At 41.8% G+C, this 22,323-nt stretch overlaps 1 protein-coding gene across 1 annotated transcript in view; it reads right to left on the bottom strand.

Annotated features, from left to right (window-relative positions):
* The window catches only part of LOC126259202 (alpha/beta hydrolase domain-containing protein 17B), a 190,406-nt gene that overhangs the window by 31,667 nt on the left and 136,416 nt on the right, over positions 1-22,323 (bottom strand). Inside the window, exon 3 of the mRNA XM_049955793.1 lies at positions 5,254-5,386. Within this exon, the coding sequence (XP_049811750.1) occupies positions 5,254-5,386 (133 nt within the window). The remainder of the gene's footprint in view (positions 1-5,253; positions 5,387-22,323) is intronic.

The raw sequence follows: 22,323 nt of genomic DNA, 5'->3' as shown, positions 1-22,323 counted from the left end.
GAACAAACCCTGTCATAAGATGTTCAGACGGTGTCGGAAAATTGAATGTGACAATGAAAGTGGTAGTCATTTCAGTTACTCCGCGATTCTTGTGCATCTGTTGCTCCATATCTACTATTCCATGGGATGCCCATTCTTGCTTCAGTTCTGCTATGTACATGTCCATGATATCTCCTTACTGGAGTTGAGAGAGGTGTGCATCTCAACAATTATAGTCACCCGGTTTCTGCGAATTCTTAAGGTCTGCCTGCTTTGTCAGTTAGTTTCGACCAACAACGAGCGATTATGCAATTGTTTTATGGATTTTAATGTTCCTGCAAGGCCTTCCAAATCCTTATGGATATAAAAGAAGGACACTTTTTCAAATGTCCCCTCCTTCCTCTTTATCACCAGAAAGATTTTATTATTCATGACTCCATGAGCCTCATTCTTGCAGTTCAAAGTATTTTTAGTATCAGGGGAACTAGCCTCTCTCATTCTTTCGGGTGAATAGGTGTGAATACTCCCAGGCGGTACACCCTTCCCGCAGGGAGGAGAAGATGATGATTTCGAGGGTTCCATCTTGGTCTGACGAGCAGCTAGGGAAATAAGGGTCCACTCAGTCAGAGCACACATGCCGGAGTAAGCCTTATACAACTGAGGTGCAGCGGGTTCCCCAGAGGTTGTCCGCTAACAACTATTCCACCCCAACAGCCATGCATCCCCTCAGCGTGCAGCACACCTCAAGATTGAGGGATTTTTATAGTGGTTTATCCCATCCTCACGATCCGGGCAGTCTAGCCAAGATCCCCGTTCCCTGAGACACACATCGTTCCACCGCCACGCAGTGGTCGCTGAAGCATGCCGAGAGCTTATGGCGACAGGGGATTGGCGGTGCTTACCAGTCCCCAGCTCAGAAATACTGGGGTCACCAAGCCCATACCCAGCAAAACAATGCTGAGTCTCTTAGGGCACAGACGTGCAGATGCATAAACAAGACACCTATAGTCTAGTTTCAACCAGACAACGGACCAGTACAAACTGAGGAGGGTGGTTCGATCTTCACCCCCAGGAAGTACCATTGAGGACACACAGGTCATTGAGGGACTGTATACAGCGAGCTGCCAAGTAAGACACATGGGAGGACCAAGACACATGGGAGGACCTATCGAGCATGAGCCCCAGGAATTTTTTTGTTTCAATGAACAGAAGAGCAACAGGCCCGAGATGTAAAGATGGTGGGAGAAACTAATTGCGCCACAAGAAATCATACAAATGTTTTTATCAATGGAAAAACAAAAGCTATTGTCGATGCTCCATAAATAAAGATGATCGCAACATCGCTGAAGATGCTGCTCAATGAGACATCCTTGGAGAAATGCAACAGATGGCAAAATCGTCAACGAAAAGGGAGCTGGAAATGCCCAGCAGGAGACAGGCCGTTATAGGGTTAATGGTGATAGCAAAGAGGACGACACTCAAGACAGAACCCTGAGATACACCATTTTCTTGGATAAATGTGTCCGACAAGACAGAGCCCACAAGTACCTTGAAAACTCTTGTCTTTTAAAAATTCTTGAAGGAAACAGGGCAGACAGCCATGGATGCCCAACATATAGGGAGTACATGAGGGGTACCAGTCCTCCAGTAGGTGTTGTAGGCTTTCTCCAAATTGAAAAACATGGCCACAGTGTGGGATTTCCATAGAAAACCATTCATGACACAGGTGGACAAAGTAACGAGATGGTCAACTGCAGAATGCCGTGCTCGAAATCCACAACGTGCAGTGGTTAGTAAATTGCAAGATTCGAGCATTAATTGTACATTCCATTACCTTGCAAACAGCGTGTCAGAAATGGGGCAATAGCTAGAAGGAAGGTATTTGTCCTTACCAGGCTTACGTATGGATATAACAATAGCTTCACACTAGTGTCTGGAAAACGTGCCCTCTGCCCAAATGCAGTTGTACATATTAAACAAAAAGTGTCTGCCCAGAGAATGGTGCTGCAACATCTGAATGTGGATGCTGTGTGGCCCTGGAGTGGAGGACCGGGATGAACTGAGAACATGATCTAGCTCCCTCATAGTAAAGGTGGCATTGTGGCACTCACAATTTGGAGAAGAGAAGGATATCGCACTGTGCATGCAACTGTTTATAATGACTGCAGTTTCCCATTGTAGAATGGCAGTTAAAAACACGGAGAGCATGTTTCTGAGAGCGAATTGAATTGTGGCACGGCATGCCTTAGTCCACCAAGGGACCAGTACACATTTAAGTAAAGAGGTAATTTGAGGAACGGAACATTCTGCAGCGGTAAGGAAAATGTTTGTAAGTTTTTTTTTTTTGGCCGCAGGACACCTAGACTGCGCAGCTACCCTGCACGACCCTGTAAGATATTCTGGGAAATGGTTTCGTCGAAGGTCGCCAGGGAGGAATAAAACCTGCAGTAGGCCTTAGTAAGCTGCCATAGGAGTGTCCACAGAGGTGGGGTAGGAGTCAGCAAACGGATAGCACACGGGAAAAGGTCGCTCGGGTATGTGTCAGAGAGAATGTACCAATCGAGATGATTGGCCAGCTGGGCAGTGCTGACGGATGGTTCCAAATGGGAATATGTGTCCGTGGAGTCTGAAAGTAATGTGGGTGCACCTGCGTTAAGGCAGACGACATTAAGTTGATTAAGGTGGTCAGCCAAGAGGATGCCTCTCGGAAAGGTTCTGGGAGAACCCTTAAGGGAATGGTGCACATTACAGTCACAGAGCAGCCAAAAGGGGTGAGGTAGCTGCCCAACAAGCTGGAGAAAGTCTGCTCTGGTGACAGTGTATGACAGAGGAATGTAAACAATACAAAGGGGAAAGGTCAAGTGGGGAAGGAAAAGCTGAACTGCAAGAGCTTGGAGGTGGGTAGTCAGGGAGATGAGTTGACAATGAATGAGCAGCATGACTCCCCCCTGAGACAGAATGTCAACCTTGGGGAAAGGTCAAAACAAACCGGGAAGAAATGCGAGAGCTCAAAGCAGTCATGAGGATGCAATTTTGTTTACTGAAGGTAGAGAACAAGCGGACACAGTGATTCTAAGAGCAGCCGTAAATCCCCTTTGTTGGATTTAAGGCCACAAACATTCCATTAGAAGAGTGTCATGACAACGAAAAAGTGGAGGAGGTCACCTTGGCAGTTGCCTAGTGCCAGAGGCAGGAAGATCTAGTTCCATGAGGTCTACCGAAGCGTCAGCATTTTTCTGCTGTCAGCCTGCGGAGTCTGGGGCAGAAAAACAGTTTGTGGTGTGCACTGACGACACAGTATCTTCGAGTCAGTGAAGCAGAAGACTTTTTGCCTTTGTTTGACTTCTTGGAGCCTTTCCAGTTAGCAGAAGAAGACTCAGGTATTGGTCGACTCAAGGGACATAGGAAGTCTTCACAGGAGTACTCCTTTTGGCCTGCCAGGTGTGTAGCTGGTGACTTCGCCTCGTGAGGCAAGAGTTTGGTGGTTTGTTGCGCAGGTGGAGGAGGAGATGGGGACACTGTCATGACACTGGGAAATTTCCCAACCGTTGCGCTAAATTTGAGGACTCATGCTTGCATGGCCATATCCTTCATGGAGTGAGATGTAGCAAAAACAGTACTGTAGGTGCCAGATGGTAGAACACACGGTTTCCAGCTAGCCGACAACTTGGGAGCAACTGGGTAAGGCACTTTCACCCGGATCTCCTGGACAGCCCACTCAATGAGATACATGGGACAATTTTAGGAGGTGGCAGCATGGCCGCCATTGCAGTCGATGTCAACAGGACTCTAGGGTGTGGTCATAATAACGGCAATGGTAACAGCACATCAGGTTCAGAACATACGCTCCAACTGTAATAACTTCATAACCTGCTTTCATCTTTGATGGAAGAACCACTCTTCCAGCCTACTGTAAATAACACCATGGAAACAATTCAGCATGGGCTTTGACACGACCCGGATAGCAATGGAGAAGCAAAGCTGCAAGCAGTTGTTGTGCTTGAGAATCAGAAGTAGTCACCCCTCCCTAGGCCTGGCCCTTACCAGGGGATAGGTGCAAACCCTACCTGTCGACCCGGGGCTGGGAACTATGCTTTACCCAGTCATCTGTTTAATGTCAGATGCAAGGGCTGGCCTTCAGGAGTGCACAGGGAGGAAGAAGAAGAGGAACCTCAATCTCCAAAGCAGATGAAAGACAGGAGAAGGTGAACAAAGAAAGAAAAAAGGAACAGTGGAAATACTGACTACCGAAAATGCAGACTACATTTCCATAAACAGCCAAGGCATGTTCCCCAAGAAAAAAGAACAGCAAGAGGATCGACATGCAGCATGGAAGAGAGATAATGCTGCAAAGGCTGGGGCCCTGTGGTAGCCAAGCAAGAACCCGTCAAAGAGAAGCGAGCCCCCGTGGGGGACGGAGGTAGGTTCTGTGATGCACCCTTCTTGAAAAAATACAATACTAGAAACTTTTCTTCACTGCCTACCTGGACATATTTCTCAGAGATTAAAGGAATTATAATATTGAAGAAATAAGCATATAAAGAATAGTTAAAACTTTATGGCATTGCAAGAACTGGGGAAGAATTGGAAGGTATAGCATAGCCAAGCATCTTGAAGTGTCTGAAAAACTGCATGCAAAACAAATTTCAATTTGTCAGTACTCCTCCTCCATTGTTTCTTGATAGAAGCTAAAATGCAGAATCGCCATTTGATTTACTATAATGCACAGTGTCTAGAAACATTTTTTGCTACTAAGTCAATATCTGAATACCAAATCTTTCTAACTAATTTGAATTACTGTCTTAATATATATAAAACATGAATTTTAATTTTCAAAGACTTCATGGTAAATTTAACAATATTTCTAGCTAAAAGGGTCACTCAAATCCATATTCATAAAAAATTAAATAAATTATAAACAATTACAATTTCAAGTCAAAATTATAGCTCAATACTTCACAGGTAAATGTGTGACTGACACAGACACACACACACACACACACACACACACACACACACACACACACACACACACACACACACACACACACACACACACACGTCATTTAAATATCAATGAACATTTTTTTTATTTTGATAAAACATTCAGGAACCACTTTGCAACTCTTTCAAAATTTTGATGGCCTGTACATGCACATGCACTTAATGTGGTGTAGGGAAAGAATTTTGAGGGTAATTAATAATTCTAAGTGCAACACTTTCAGATAAATATATGATAGACTACATAAAACCAGCAGTACTGAGAATACATACATCAACCCATAAAGGTTCAACTGCTCGCGGACATCTTTCGTAAATAGCAAGGCCATGTGAAAAGTCTATGACTTCGTCTTCTGTACCGTGTATCACTAGTACCGGGGATGTGACTTTTGGAACCTTGTCAATGCTGTAAAACAAACAAAACATTCATTATTCAAAAAGTACTCTGTGCATACAAAAGACAAAGTGAACAAAACACGTTTTGTTACAAGCAGAAAACAAGAATTTTATTTCAGCCATATGTGTTATCTTACCACTTTAAAATCATGACTTTAAAGTCACAGTGAATAATTTCCTTGGCACTATGAAGGAATATTAACTTTATTTTTGTAGTAATATTACACTATTTACTTTTTTGCCATAGAGTTAAGGTGATAAGTGAAGGTGGTTTGGTGACACAGATTATGAAAGACTGCTCTAAATGAAGAAAACTACATGAAACTGTTACACAAGAGACCATATACACTGTGTAAAGAACAGGATGATACCACTGGTGAGAGAATGTATGTCAGCATGAAAATCTACTTGTCACATTTGGAAACTTTTGACCGGCTATTTAACCAAAAATGTCACATTGTATATGTAAACACAAACTGCAGTTTAGATAGAACAATGACAAATATCTATAAATTTGTAAACTGACAGTATTAGGATGGTTTTGTTTTATTTAAGGGCACAAAAACTAGGATGACACGTGCCCACGTCAGAACTGTCTAACAATAATGGAAAAAAAAAGGAGTTAAAAATGACTACATGTTAAGCCCAATCAATGGAAGGAAAGACAGCTAATTAGGGACTCTGAGAAAGGTCCATAAAACATGTCACAGAGAAATGGAGGTCCTGAACTGGGATGTCCTTAACTGAAGATTAAATGTTCTTCACCCTACCGTTATGATGGATAAAAAATAAAACATGATGATGTCTGTCACCGCCAGAGGTTGAGGTCAATGGGCACATGGTGGAGAGGGAGCACCACTTAAGAAATGGTGATCGCTAAAAAGACAGTGCCCAATACGCATCCTAGATCTCCTTGCAATTAGAGGGGCAACAGGAGGTCGTCCAAGATGTTGGGAGAGGCTTAATTCCCTGGAGCTTGTTCCCATGCAGGAAGGACCGGTGGTGATGCCAAAGTGACATCACCTGCAGACAGACGGCAATACAGAGATCATCAGAGGGAAAAGAACTAGTGGGCCTATGTATGAGGACTGCAACCCTGTGTTAGGGTGGTAGTTTCATAATGCTTCAATATATTTCATTGTTCAGTGATGACAAAAAAATTGTGCTACATTGTGTACCAGACATAAGGTATGAAAGTATAGATATTTGCAACATTGTGCACATGATGACCTTGAAATAGCCTTTATGGAGTGTTCCTTCACAGTGGTTAATTGTTTGCTATTTATTTATTTATTTATCATTTGGAATAGAGACTTAGGCACATATGGCACTTTGAACATTTAAATTATTTTATGTGAGGAGGTAAGACAACAAGTACATCCAATTTTATGTACATTTGTTATAAAATAGACATAAAATACGTAGTAAAATGAACAGCACAGTGTGTTATGCAGTGGACTGTGAAATTTTAAGTAAAAATAGGCTGTGAGAGGAGCGAACACAAGCAACAATTAATTTTAAACTGAGATGAGTAGTTGAACGAACATAAAAATCAGCTATAAAGAGAACATTAAAATAATATAAGTAATAAAAAGAATAATGAAAGGAACACTAATTTTACACTAATAAAGTTTACTGGATTAAGGATCATGGGCAGCAAGCATAACCATTACATATCAAGGTTTAAGTCACCCATCCAGGAAACTGCAGCATCCTTCAGTTTGTATAGATCTGTTTTTGGTTCTAGGTACACTCTGATGTTGTTGTCACTTGCAATATCATCAAATTGTCTGACACAGAGCATCACAGTCATGCTGAGGGCTTGAAAATTTTCCGCATTTGTACAGAAGTCCTGGCAGACTCCGTGTGATGTTCGAATCGTGTTGAGAGCTTTCCACTGCTGGTAAGGATTTTCACACCCAGTCGATCTGAGTGCGGAATCAGAAATGGGCTAATGAATCATCAAGTTGTCGGTGCTCCAGTCAGTCTGCCACTGTGCCACTATGCTGAAGTCTGTGGCTACTAGTTGCTCTGATAATATTATAGGGGGTTTCCTGGACCTCAGTGATAATGAAGAATGTCCTAATGCACTGACAATTCTGGCTCACTGTGAATCCTCTTTAACTGATAGACCAAGAAGCCTTTTCGGTACAGTGGAGGTCGAACAATATTGCTCCGTACAGGTAATCATTGAAGCGGTGTACTTTTGATGCATCCACTGATATGCACCATTTTTCGTAGTTTGACTTTTAGTTTCCTTACATGGCTGCTACGTAATCACACAGAGAATAGTATTTAGAGACAGAGCGTACAAATCCTAGGGCAGAACCTCTTAGTGTGAAAGCATATGCTCCCCACTGGTTGCCACAAAATTTATGCAGGATATTGTTGTGTGTGTTGACTTTAGCTGCCATAGCTTCTGGATGTTTCCTGAAAAGGCAGGTTGTGATCCAGTATGACACCAAGGAACGTAGGTAACTATGGGGAAGCAATTTACTGCTGAAGCACACTTTGGAATATTTTAAGGCTTCCCTATTATTCAGATTTAAACACTATTTCCATTTTGCTTGTGTTGACAGTCAGTCTCCAGTCAGTGTAGAATTTCCCAACTTTAAGATCTTGGGAAAGGCTACTGTCAGCACCAGCCATCTGCTTGGCTTGGACAACAATGGCCAGGTCATCAGCGTAACCAAATTTACATCCTTTTGTTTCTGGCATGTCTGATATGTACAGCAGCAATCCTTGAATGACACTGTTGTTTATTTTTTGGATGCTACTTATAATGGCACCCATTATTATTATTATTATTATTATTATTATTATTATTATTATTATTTGGTAGGTTCTGTCAAGTAGCACATAATTGACGAGGTATAAGAGTTTCTGGCATGGGATGGTGTGGCCCAATTTATATAGTAGATCATCTTCCCACACACCTTCACAGTATGGGATAAGATCCACGAAAACAACCATCATCATGCATCTTGAGTGCTTCTTGGGATACTGTTTTGATGTGGCTAGTTGAGCTGAGTACCTGATCTTCACAGCTTCTGTTATGGCGAAATCGAGCCTGTTCCATTGGTAGGTGTTCTTCCAGTATTGGCTCAATCCAGTTAAACCATGTGTTTCCAACAGTTTACAGGTATTGCTTAGGAGAGAAATCTGATGGTAGCTTTCCGATTTGTCCCTTGGTTTGCCCGACTTCAGCAAAGATATTATTTCAGCTTCCTTGAACTCAGATGGTACATGAACAGTCTGCATAATACGCAGAAAGAAATATACGAGGCATGTTTTTTAAGTAAGTACTGTTTTGAAATTAAAAAAAGATGTGCTAATACATCTCAATAATTTTATTTTTACATGAAAGCCTGTACCTTAATCTACTTTTCTACATAATTTCCATCAATATTGAGGCACTTGTCATAACGTTGTACCAGTTTTTGAATACCCTCCTCATAGAAGTATGCCACCTGACTTGTTAACCACTGCATCACCACTGTTGAAAAGCTACCGCAATGGCCTTTCACTTACATGTATAGTGGGGCAAAAGGGTTGTTCAGTGCACATATCCAAAGACAACTGAAACTATCTGGTGAGTATGAAGTCATCCTCCCACAGTTATTTTGAGTGTTGAAAGATATCATTACTAAAAGCTTGAAAATGGGTGTACACAGAATGCTGGAAAGGAAGCAGATCCAAGCATTTGAGTCTTGATGTTACCAAAGAGGGCTGAAAATTAGATGGGCTGGCAAGATGGGAAATAAGGTGACTGGCTGCAGAATCAGTGATGAAAGGAATATTTAGAAAAAACTAACAGAGGATGGAACAGGATAATAGAACATCCACTAAAACATCAGAGAATAAGCTTTGTGGCACTAGTGGGAGCTGGAGAGTGGGGAGGGGGGGGGGGGGGGGAGGCACGCAGGGAAAAACAGAAATTAGCATATACGCTACAAATAGCTGCGGATGTTGATGTAGGGGTTGTTCTGTCATTAAAAGATTGGCACAGAAGAGGAAATTGTAGTGGGCTGCATTGAACCAGTCACAAGACTGAAAGGCAGTGCTGTTATGGCCTTGGCAATGATAAAACTTGTTTGTCAATTTGCTGTTTTCCATTGATGGGCTTATCAAACAAGTGTGCAGACACACAACCAAAATTTTTTAACTGCACTTCTGAAGCAGTTGTCACACTGTGCATGTGTGTTGTGAAGTATTCTGACACTAGCGGGAAGGGTTGCCAATGCAGATCAAGCATTTCTTGCATTGACTTTAATGCTGTGTATAAAGAAGAAAATGAAAACAAGGTCCTGGGAACGGCTGCAACTGTGATAAACATACCCTTGAAAAACTGTTACAGAAAATATTACTCTCAGAACTTGATAATTACATCAATTTTATCTTTTTTTTTTTGTTTTATTGCATTCTGCTTCTGTTGTGCATACAATATTTATTTTCTTCTTAATGCTTTCCCATAAATAGGTGGCTGGCAAAGATGCAACGCCTCTACCATTTTGCCAATTTTAGACTGTAATTCCAAACATATAACACTTGGTCCACTTTTGGAAGGTAGAATCCTCTGACATCTGAAGCAGGTACGACACTGGTTACAATCCCAGTACTGTTGTTTGTGCCACAAGGTTTCATTTCAAGGCTTTGGCAGAAGCATTGGTACATTGTGTGTGTGTGTGTGTGTGTGTGTGTGTGTGTGTGTGTGTGAATTAGTTAGCATCCTAATCCAGATGGTATACTGATGGCAAGAAATTGATGACAACTTAGGGAGCAAATTCTGACACTACATAGGACAGCATGCACACCTAATGTTCCAAAACACCGCACATAAAAATGGGATTTTACAGTGCTCATACCTTGTATTCTACTGGTAATAAAAAGGTAGGGTCAAGTGTTTTGGATAGGCCTTGGGCTAGGGACCATTTGTATACCCAGCAGAAGGATTGTCTTAGTTTCACTATCCCACAGTACAGCAATTATACACTTCCTCCTGCTTAGACAAATCTTGCAAATTTGTTGGTTCTTTTTGGATCTGATCAGCTCGAGGTCTTGTGGTAGCGTTCTCGCTTCCAGTGCACGGGATCCCGGGTTCGATTCCCGGCGGGGTCAGGGATTTTCCCTGCCTCGAGATGACTGGGTGGTGTTGTGTCATCTGCATCATCATCATTCATCCCCATTACGGTCGGAGGAGGGCAATGGCAAACCACCTTCACTAGGACCTCACCTAGTACGGTGGTGTGGGTCTACCGCATCGTCCCCTACGCTCCTCGGAGTATGGGACACCATCATCATCATCATCATCATCATCATCATCATCATCATCATCATCATCATCATCATGGTCTATGGTGGGCTTGATGTGACTTCATGGGCAGTTCATTAGAACCCCCCCACCCCCCCCCCCCCCAATGATATTTTTTACTATATTTTTGCCATCACCAACATATCGAAACCCAGCCAAGGATACTAAGACAGCTATAGGCAGCAAATTGTTGATATTTTTACAATATATTCCTACATCCCGATCTCGAAAAACCTTTAAACACTTCTCAATATCTTTATCCATTTCCTAGATACAGATGTTCAAAGTTGCCCCACGTCTACATGTAAAATTCAGTAAGAGGCGAAATCTGAGCAACAAATAACAAACTGCTCAAATTTTAATGGTATATTCTCTAAGCATTTGTCTAGAAGCGCCACATCCCCATTTTCAAAAATCTTTAACCGCTATCAAAAATCCCACTATGGATTCTGAGACTGTTATGGACAGCAAATGGTAGTTATTTTTGCAATGTATGCCTATGATCTCAGTCTCAAACAAGCTTGAAAATTTTCTTCATATTCTTATCCATTACCAACATACAGAGGTTCAACATTACCCCACTCGTATAGGTAAAACATGCACATAAAATCTGGTGCAAGATGAAAATGTAGTTCATAAAATGATTCAGCATGGAGAAATATGCTCTGAAGTATCCTCATTATTATCTGGGAAACCCATGTTGCAGTACTGAAGCACATACTTCGATTTCAAGTAAGTGAACTATCTAAATTTTACTGATCAATAAATTTCTTTTCATAAGAGTTACATCTCTGCTGCTGTAGGAAGAGAAGGGAAGCAACGAAAAAATGCCCTATGGGAGCACAAAAAATGTGACTATGTTCCTGTTTATTTAAAAGTCTCTGACTGAAAGGTGGGGTACCAGTTGCCTCATTCTATCTTCCTCAGCACTTTTAAAAATTTCCCCCAAATTTTTGTACTTTTTTATGCTGAGAGAGAGGAGAAGGCAGAGGCAAAGAAACAGGTGGAAGATAGACACTGATTGCGTTATAGAAAGAGCGACGGAGACAATGGCAGTGCAAGAGAAAAAGAGGGACATAGTGGCAGTGGAACATAGTTCACAATGTAGAACAGTGCTAGGAAAAGAGTGAAGGATACAACGCATGTGGGAGAGGAATAAGGAGAAGGAAACAGTGGAAGTGGGTGGGAGCCAGTGATAATGAGAGGCAGATATTATGACAATGACAACAAGAGAGTGTTAGTGATATTGAGAAGAGACAGCAGTAGTGAGAAGAATGAATGAGACAGTATGCGTAAGAGAGAGCAAAATGGTGACAGTGACATTGAGAGGAGACAGTAGTAGCAGGTCAGAACAAAGGGATCTGGGCTGTGACAAAGGAGGCAATGACAGAGAGACACAATGAGATAATGACAATGAGTTGGCTGAATGAGTGAGAGAGAAAGGACCACTGGGAGTAGATGGGTATGAGTGACTAACAGCAATGGAGTAGTGGGTGTGAAGGAATTGCAGTTAGGGGAGCTTACAGGAGTATGAGATGAGCTGCATGTTAAAAAAAAGCATAAATATGTTTGCATGCTAAAATTTTTGGAGAAAGTTTTGAAGATACTGAGGAAGGTAGAATAAGGCAGCTGATACCCCACTTCTCAGTCAGTCTTTTAAATAAACAGGAACACATTCATATTTTTTTGTGGTCCAATAGGAGCCGTTTTCCACTGGTTTCAATATTGTTTTATTTGACACACTTACTTGGGAAGCATGGGAAACAAGTGTGACAACTGCATGCCAGGGGATGGCCTGAGGATGGTACTGCACACTGAAACTGGTAGCCATTAGGGGAAAGAAAAAGTATAGCGTTAACCACATCTTGTTTGTAAAGCGTATTGTTTGCTGCTCCAATTGACTGTCAAACACTTCTAAAGGCTGATCATATTACTCTACGTGAGGGTTGATTTGGGCGCTCCTGTTCATTCCAATTTAAAACCAAAGATATTAAGAACATCTGGATGCAAATTGTGTAAGAGGAGCATAATTCTTGTTTCACTAAATAAATGTAACAGTCAGAAATTTCAATAGAATAATCTGTAATCCACCCAATCAAGACAAGGCCTCATCTTTCCAGTTAGCCCCATTCACCTTTGCATCGAACTATGAGCATGTAATTATTTGAGAGCCACAAACAAAGAATAAGTATTATGCTTCTGTGCCCAAACCATCAAATGCCACACTTGAAGAGGGCAATAAGTAATTTGCACCAATCAGACTTTTGTCCATGATGTGATATTCCTAATTTACTCCATGTATAAACTGCAAGAGAGAGAAAGTCAACCGTGAACCCTTGCAAAATAACTGTTTAGACATCACATGGTAAAACGTAAGTAATGAGTTGATATTACATGGCAAAGTTCAGAAATTTGATTGCAACCTTAGTGCATTGTATGACGAACATGCCCCTCAATGAACAGTCGAAGTTAGAGAACTACCTCTTCAGCAATGACTAAGGAACTATGCTATATAAAGAATAAGTAGTGTTGCACATACAATATTCAAGCTGAGCTGTTTGAAGTATGCATGCCCATTCAACTGAACAGAGCTAGTCCAATCATGCAGCAACGTAGAACAACTGTGCGGCTTCAGCATAGGAAAGACAAAATCTAATCAAGCTTCTGCAGATGAATTAAATTAAGAACTGTAGTCAGTTCCCAAGTTGTGATAAATTATCAACCTCAAGATGGTAGCAGCAGCAGTTACAGTAGATGAATTTTTCTCAAAATCTGTCTCTGAATGTACAATTCAGAAAGCAATCATGATAATCTCCAGGGCTACAGGTAATTATGACATGAGTACAGATATGATTAAAAATGTAGCTGATATTATTATTTCTTTACTTTCTCAGACGTTAAGTCTGGTTAAAAATGGAAAGTGACGCGGACCTTGATCAAGCGTCACTTCCTTTTAACTGTACGGTATATGTTATATTGCATTTAGGAACTTTCGGGTAATTGAACATGTATCAATAATTACAGATTTCTGTAGTTGTATGTATAAGTTTGGATGTAGCTGTATTGCATTGATGTACTGGTGGATATTGTGTGGTATGACTCCTGTAGTTGATAGTATAATTGGTATAATGTCAACTTTATCCTGATGCCACATGTCCTTGACTTCCTCAGCCAGTTGGATGTATTTTTCAATTTTTTCTCCTGTTTTCTTTCGTATATTTGTTGTATTGGGTATGGATATTTAGATTAGTTGTGTTAATTTCTTCTTTTTATTGATGAGTATGATGTCAGGTTTATTATGTGGTGTTGTTTTATCTGTTATAATGGTTCTGTTCCAGTATAATTTCTATTCGTCATTCTCCAGTACATTTTGTGGTGCATACTTATACGTGGGAACGTGTTGTTTTATAAGTTTATGTTGTAAGGCAAGCTGTTGATGTATTATTTTTGCTACATTGTCATGTCTTCTGGGGTATTCTGTATTTGCTAGTATTGTACATCCGCTTGTGATGTGATCTACTGTTTCTATTTGTTGTTTGCAAAGTCTGCATTTATCTGTTGTGGTATTGGGATCTTTAATAATATGCTTGCTGTAATATCTGGTGTTTATTGCTTGATCCTGTATTGCAATCATGAATCCCTCCGTCTCACTGTATATATTGCCTTTTCTTAGCCATGTGTTGGATGCATCTTGATCGATGTGTGGCTGTGCTAGATGATACGGGTGCTTGCCATGTAGTGCCTTCCCCTTCCAATTTACTTTCTTCGTATCTGTTGATGTTATGTGGTCTAAAGGGTTGTAGAAGTGGTTATGAAATTGCAGTGGTGTAGCCGATGTATTTATATGAGTGATTGCTTTGTGTATTTTGCTAGTTTCTGCGCGTTCTAGAAAGAATTTTCTTAAATTGTCTACCTGTCCATAATGTAGGTTTTTTATGTCGATGAATCCCCTTCCTCCTTCCTTTCTGCTTAATGTGAATCTTTCTGTTGCTGAATGTATGTGATGTATTCTATATTTGTGGCATTGTGATCGTGTAAGTGTATTGAGTGCTTCTAGGTCTGTGTTACTCCATTTCACTACTCCAAATGAGTAGGTCAATATTGGTATAGCATAAGTATTTATAGCTTTTGTCTTGTTTCTTGTTGTCAATTCTGTTTTCAGTATTTTTGTTAGTCTTTGTCTATATTTTTCTTTTAGTTCTTCTTTAATATTTGTATTATTTATTCCTATTTTTTGTCTGTATCCTAGGTATTTATAGGCATCTGTTTTTTCCATCGCTTCTATGGAGTCACTGTGGTTATTCAATATGTAATCTTCTTGTTTAGTGTGTTTTCCCTTGACCATGCTATTTTTCTTACATTTGTCTGTTCCAAAAGCCATATTTATATCACTGCTGAATACTTCTGTTATCTTTAGTAATTGGTTGAGTTGTTGATTGGTTGCTGCCAGTAGTTTTAGATCATCCATGTATAGCAAATGTGTGATTTTGTGTGGGTATGTTCCAGTAATATTATATCCATAATTTGTATTATTTAGCATGTTGGATAGTGGGTTCAGAGCAAGACAGAACCAGAAAGGACTTAATGAGTCTCCTTGGTATATTCCACGCTTAATCTGTATTGGCTGTGATGTGATATTATCTGAATCTGTTTGGATATTAAGTGTGGTTTTCCAGTTTTTCATTACTATGTTTAGAAACTGTATCAATTTAGGATCTACTTTGTATATTTCCAATATCTGTAGTAACCATGAGTGGGGTACACTATTCAAAGCTTTTTGGTAATCAATGTATGCGTATTGTAGCGACCTTTGTTTAGTTTTAGCTTGATATGTCACCTCTGCATCTATTATCAGTTGCTCTTTACATCCTCGTGCTCCTTTGCAGCAGCCTTTTTGTTCTTCGTTTATAATTTTGTTCTGTGTTGTATGTGTCATTAGTTTCTGTGTAATGACTGAAGTTAATATTTTGTACATTGTTGGAAGGCATGTTATGGGGCGATATTTAGCTGCGTTTGCTGTGTCTGCTTGATCTTTAGGTTTCAGATAAGTTATTCCATGTGTAAGTGTATCAGGGAATATGTATGGGTCTGCAATGTAACTGTTAAATAATTTAGTTAGATGTGAATGTGTTGAGGTGAACTTCTTTAGCCAGAAATTGGCTATTTTATCATTTCCAGGGGCTTTCCAACTGTGCGTAGAATTAATTGCTCGGGTGACTTCATGTCGCAAAATTATCACTTCAGGCATTTGTGGTATCATCTTGTATGAGTCTGTTTCTGCTTGTATCCACCGTGCATGCCTGTTATGTTGTACCGGGTTTGACCATATGTTGCTCCACAAGTGTTCCATGTCTGTTATGTTTGGTGGATTGTCTATTTTTATGTGTGTGTTATCTATTGTTTGGTAAAATTTCTTTTGGTTTGTGTTGAATGTTTGGTTTTGTTTCCTTCTATTTTCACTTTTTTTGTATCTTCTAAGTCGTTTGGCCAATGCTTGTAATTTCTGCTTCTTTTCATCTAATTGCTCTATTGCTTCTTGTTGTGAGATTTTACCTAACCTTTTTCGTTTTTTGTCTGATATTTCATTTCTTATAAATTGTGTTAGCTGTCCGATGTCTTTTCTCAGTTTTTCTATTCTGATCTGTAGCCTGTGTTGCCATGCTGGTTTTGTGGGTTTCTTCTGTGTGTTGGTTGGTTCTGATCTCTGCCTAGTGTGTATATTTAGTGTAGTGAGTGCTCCTACATAAACCAGTAGTTGTAACTCTTCCATAGTTGTTTTTTCATTTATTTTGTTGTGTATGATTGTGTTGATAGTTTTTATTGTTGTTTCGACTTGTGGGTTATTTGGTGGTCTATGCAAGAATGGTCTAATGTCTGTATTTGTGTCTTTGTATTGTATATATGTCAACTGAAATTTTTCTTCTACATCTAACATGTGTGTCACTTCATGTTCTATTTGTGCTTGTGCTTGTGGCTGTCTTAAGATTTCGTTTTCCTCTGATTGTTTAATTGATGCGTGTTGTTCTTTGTTTGTTTGCTCTGGGATGTTTGAGTCCATTACTGTATTTTCTTCTTCTTCTGATTGCACATTATTTTATTCCAGTATTTGTTGTACTTCTTGTTTGATGTTTTCTAATTCTGACTGGGGTATCCTGTTATTTTTTATTATTACACGGATCTGATCAGCTAGTCGTTGTTCTGTTAAAAATTTTAATTCCGAGTATCTGGTAATAAATGTTGTGTATACTTGTTATCTGTATCCAGTTGTGTTGGTTCCTAGGTTTGTTGCTTGGTAATAACAGAACATGAGGTGTCGATTAACTTCCTCTGACCATCTCCTCCTCTGTCTTTGTTTTCCTTCTAGGGTGGTTGCAGGAAGCATATCCTGCAAAACACCTCTATTTGGATTTAAATCATTTTCCAGTTGGCTAGCAGTGTCGTTACCATTGTGGGCGGGCATAGGGTTCAAGCGTCGTCCCCGACCATGACGGCGCTTGTCCGAGGCTTCTTTAGTTCTGTCCTGAACCAACTAATCACACTAAAAGGGGGGTTAGCCCTATTAGTGGTTTGTTCTTTTCGTCGCCTTTTATGACTGGCAGAACATACCGGAGGCCTATTCTTTTCCCGGGCCTCCACGGGGTTTATTATTATTACCACAGTTCTTTCTTCTCTTGCTAATGCTGCAAGCATTACAGACTGGAACAAGGATTAATTTGATCAATACTCAGAAATGATCATTTAAAATCACCAGGCAACTATCGGCCAATTAGCATACCACTTGTTGTACCTGAAACCTTGCTCATGAACATCTGGTTGGTTGGTTTAATGATTGAAGGGATCAAAACTACAAGGTCATAATTTCCTCTTACCTGCAACAGGTAAGTCAACAAAACTACAAACCAAAGCAGGGCCTAGTGCATAAAACCCAAGAAAAGGAAAGCACATGGCCCATCGAAGGTCAACAAAGCCTAGAGAAAAGAACAAGAAAGAAGAAAAGGGAGGAAAGGAAGAAGGGTGGGTGAGGTGTCCCACCCAGGGAGCAGCTGGAGGTCGCCAAAAGCAGAAAGTGCGATGGGGGCATACCTCCTGTCACTTACCAGAGGCACCCCACCCAAATATATGCAGAAAAGACTGGTGACACAGACAGGGCAAGAGAAGCACAGGAAAACAAAGGAAGAACACTAAGTCAAACATAACAGGCAAGAAGGGGGAAGAAAAGCAAACTAGAGGCTAGTGCGGGGGCAGAGGTGGGCCACCAAGCCAGATGCTGTTGCTTGTTTGGGGCAGAGGCAGCCACAGGGCAGCCTGCCAAGCTCTCAATGGACTACCAAGGGTGAGGTGCCCTCACTCAGTGTGTGGTAAAAACCCCTTTCATGAATAAATCGTAATAGCTGGTCAGCTACTGATGCATCGTCTGCTAACACCAAGGGTAGTGAGACAGGAAGATTAAGTCGGTTGCAAGGCAGCAACGTTAGGACAGTCCTGTAAACTGTGGACCACCATTAAAGAGACACCATAACGACTGTGGGAAGAATCCTCACGATGGACGAGATGACTATGAATCAGCCATGAATGACCAATGTGGAGCCAGTAAAGGATGATGGAGTCCTTGCGATAGGCCCGCATGGAGGACCTCCATAAATTCGTGTTGTTCTTTATTGGCCATAGTTTGTTCAGCGAAGACAGAGTATGCCATTCCGTATTCCAAATCCTTAAAACCTGATGCATAATTTCAATAGAAGGTCCAATTCTAGAATATTGATCTCAAGAGGTGGTTTGCTGGTGGCCAGTTTGGCAAGTCTGTCAGCGAGTTAATCCCTTGGAATCACAACATGACACTGGGATCATAGTGTCAACACTGTTCACGGACAGAAAGGGAATCCTGGTTAGTCTGGACCAAGGGATGGCAAGGGTAACACTGGTCAAGAGTTTGTAAACTGCTCGAAGAGTCACTCCAGATGAGGAAGGACTCACTGGTGCAGAAACGAATATGCTAAAGAGCACGAGAGATGGCTGCCAATTTTGCAGTGAAAACACTGCAGCTATCTGGCATGGAGCGGAGTTCATTAGGTCACACATGAGCATGAGCAAAGCCAGCATGTCTGGCAACCGCTGAGCCACTGGGTTGGACCTTGTGACAGATCTAGACAGAGCTGTGGATGCGGAATGCACCACGGAGGTGTATGTAAGTGGACCCAGAGAAGAAGTGGGTGAGGGGTAAGCTGGAGTTCAGAAAAAAGGGAACTGGATATGAAAGGCAATCACAACCCCAGACCTGGGCCACTGTAGTGAGATATGGATCTCCACATCTGGAAATAGGAGATTGTAATTTAGACGCTCTGGGGAGCAGAAGATGCGTAACGTGTAAGTGATCAACTGTTTGTGGCACAGAACCTGCACTGGTGAAACCCCTACCACCACTAGCAGGCAGATCACAGGGCTAGTCCTAAGGGCATTAGTTGCCAGTCGTATCTCACAATGGCATATCGGGCCCAGCATCTGTAATGTTGAAAATGGTGCCAAGGCGTATGCGAGACTTCTAATCTAGACGACACTGGACCAATGCTTTGTACAGGTGTATGACCATAAAGTGGCCCATGCCCCAGATGATGTTGCTGGTGTAGCGAAGAGTACTGTGTTGCAATCAACATGTCCTCTTTAGTTAATGAAGATGGGGAAGTCATGTCAACAGGGCATCAAAGACCAGTCCCAAAAGAATGATGAGAGTCCACCATGCATAATGAGGGACTGGCCATCAAGGTGCAGATCTGGATGGGGATGGGCTGTATGGTGACCTTAGAAATGCATAACGCAGGTCTTGGCAGCTCAAAAATGGATGGCAGCCCGAGATTGCACTCTGTGCATTGCTCCCTGCAGTCGGCTTTCATCAGCGCCCATCACGGACAAACAAAAATAAATGCAAAAATCTACAGCATACAAGGAGGAGGGAGGGGGGGGGGGCATCATAGGCACTGCAGCTGCCACCAGACCACTGGCAGCCACTAAAAACAGAGGAATACTCAAAACATAACCCTGGGGAACCCCATTTTCCTACAGATGAGAGGTGCCAACTTGTATGTGAAAAATGTGACATGAAAGAAGGTTCTGGATAAAAATTGAGAGTTGGTCAAAGAAGTCCCCCTCCTCATGTAAGGTGGCAAGGATGTGTTGGTCCCATGTGTTACCACAGGCTTTATGCAGATCAAAGAAGACGCAACACGATGTTGACTCTGGGGAAAAGACATAAGGATACCAGATTCCAGGTGGGCTGCACTATCTGCAGTAGCACGTCTATGGCAAAAATTACACCGAGTCAAAGCCAAAATATTCCAGGATTCAAGGATCAAATACAGCCTTTGACTCACCACATATTGGACATTGGTTATATTGATCGGAAAATAGCTGTCCACCTGAAAGTGTGTTTTATCCAATTTCTAAAATAGATAAACAATGCTTTCTCACCATTGGGAAGGGAATTCGGTCTCACTCCACAGATGGCTAGAAACAAATACCTGACTTTGGCTAGCCACTGATTTGGTTGTGCACCTAGTCTAGTCCAGTCCAGGAGCTGTGTCAGGGCAGAGAGCATGGGTGCTGGCGAATTCCCACTCATTAAACAGAGTGTTAAGGCTCCGGTAGCAGAGAATGAAAAGTAAGGGGAGTCGTTCCAGATGGTGTTTGAGAAGACAGAACTTAGGAGGATAGCAGACCGATGCTGAGGCCTGGGCGAAATGCCAAGCAAGATGCTCAGAGACAGAGTCTCGGTTGGTGAGGATAACACTATTCATGGCAATTCCCTGACGCCTGTAAGAGGAAGGCAGCCAAAAATGTCAATGATCCTTACCCATTCCTGCAAAGAGGTAGTATGCAGCCCTATGGCAGCAATATATTGCTCCCAATATATATGTTTCTGGCATTTAAGAAGATAATGGGCCCGTGCACAAAGCCATTTAAAGACCGGGAGGTGGTTGAAAAGTGGATGTTGTTCATAGCACTGGAGGGCACAACAGCATCTTTAATATAGCTGCAACAATTTTGGGGGTTCACCAAGAAACAATCTTCCGCCGGGAAAAACCCGCAGACAAAGGAATCCGTGAAGCACCTGCCAAAAGAATGGCGTCACTCAACTCCATATGGATTCATCAATACCATCTTGTGGTGGAGCTGAGGAAAAGGCATCCCAATCCACATTACTAAAGGCCCACCTGGGATGAAGTCTAAGTGAGCTATGCTGAAGAAATGATAAGATGACCAAAAAATGATAGCCATCCCACAAATTGTCATGTACTCTACACTGAATGGAGGGGAGGAAACCAGGGCTACAGATGGAAAGAGCAATCGCAAAGAAAGTGTTGCGTGCCACACTAGAGTGTGTGGGTGCTCAAGTGTTGAGCAGGCTGAGATCAAGCCTAGGCAGCAGGTCTTCAACACTCTTGCCCAGTCAATAGTCACATTACCACCACACAGTGAGTTATGGACATCAAAATCCCCAAGGAGACTGAAAGGGGGGGAGGGGGGCTGTCGAAGGAGGGCAAGAAAAGCAGGAAGGACAGAAGGCCAGTATGAGGGGAGATAATGATTGCAATCATCACTGCAAAATGTAAATGGGTCTGAAAGGCCATTGCTTCCAGTGCAGTAAGAAGAGGAACCAAGGAATCAACAATGTCCACGTGGATCAAGGTACAGACACCACCAGAGGCTCGCAATGGACCAACACGGTTATGTCAGAAGGTTTAGAAACCACAGAGTCGGCAATGGGATATCCACAAAACAAGATTCCTGCAATACAACACAATCTACAGAGGAGAGAGAAAGAAGATATTGCAATTCCAGAAGGTGATTATAGAAACCATTACAGGTCCAATACAAGAGACCGGATGGACATGGAATGGGCTAGAATCAGTCATTATGATGAGTCAATGTCCATCACCAGTAAGGAAAGAGTGACACATATGAATGTAAGATCAGATCCTGATCGAGAGAGAGTGGGCCTTAGGATGTCAGTGGGCAGGCCTTGTCCAGAGACTTATGCATCTTCTTCTTCTCCTTCAGATGGTGAGATATGGAATGGTGGGGAAGAAAGCAAGTCACAGCAATATCAGGATCTGAAAGAGAAGAAGTGGTCTTGAGGCCCACAGAACGTGAGTCCCAAGCCCGACTCTGAGTAACAGTCTTCTTGGTCTGTAGATGCTAGGTGAGGGGCTCCTAGTGGGAGACCCATCTTCGACAGGTGCCAGAGAAGGAAATTTCTTCTCCAACGACAAGGAGCACTTCTGTGAGGGAAGGGAGCGGGAACTGTCATGGAGGAGTAAAGGGAAGGGGGACAGGATAGAGGTAAGGAGGAGGGGGGAAGATCACAATAGAAGCAAAGGTAAATGTTAGGGATATCGTGTGGAGATGGTTGAATTTCTGTTCAGGCCTCAGAGTGGGATAGAAGGTCCAGAGTTTTGAAATCTTAAATCTTTCCTTCTTTTCACAGACTGGGCAATCCAGCGAACAATGCCGCACCATTCCAGATTAGTCCTAAGTTCCTCATCTTATTGAAGGAGGAGGTTCCTGTGGAAAATAATGCCCCAGGTAGGACTGGTAAGGAGTAATGCTCACTGGGATTTCTCCTAAGTGCTCACAAGCACAGT

Source organism: Schistocerca nitens, chromosome 5 (assembly GCF_023898315.1).
Source record: "Schistocerca nitens isolate TAMUIC-IGC-003100 chromosome 5, iqSchNite1.1, whole genome shotgun sequence".
NCBI lineage: Eukaryota > Metazoa > Arthropoda > Insecta > Orthoptera > Acrididae > Schistocerca > Schistocerca nitens.
Note: the sequence above shows the minus strand (reverse complement) of the source record. Positions and strands in the feature narration are given on the sequence as shown.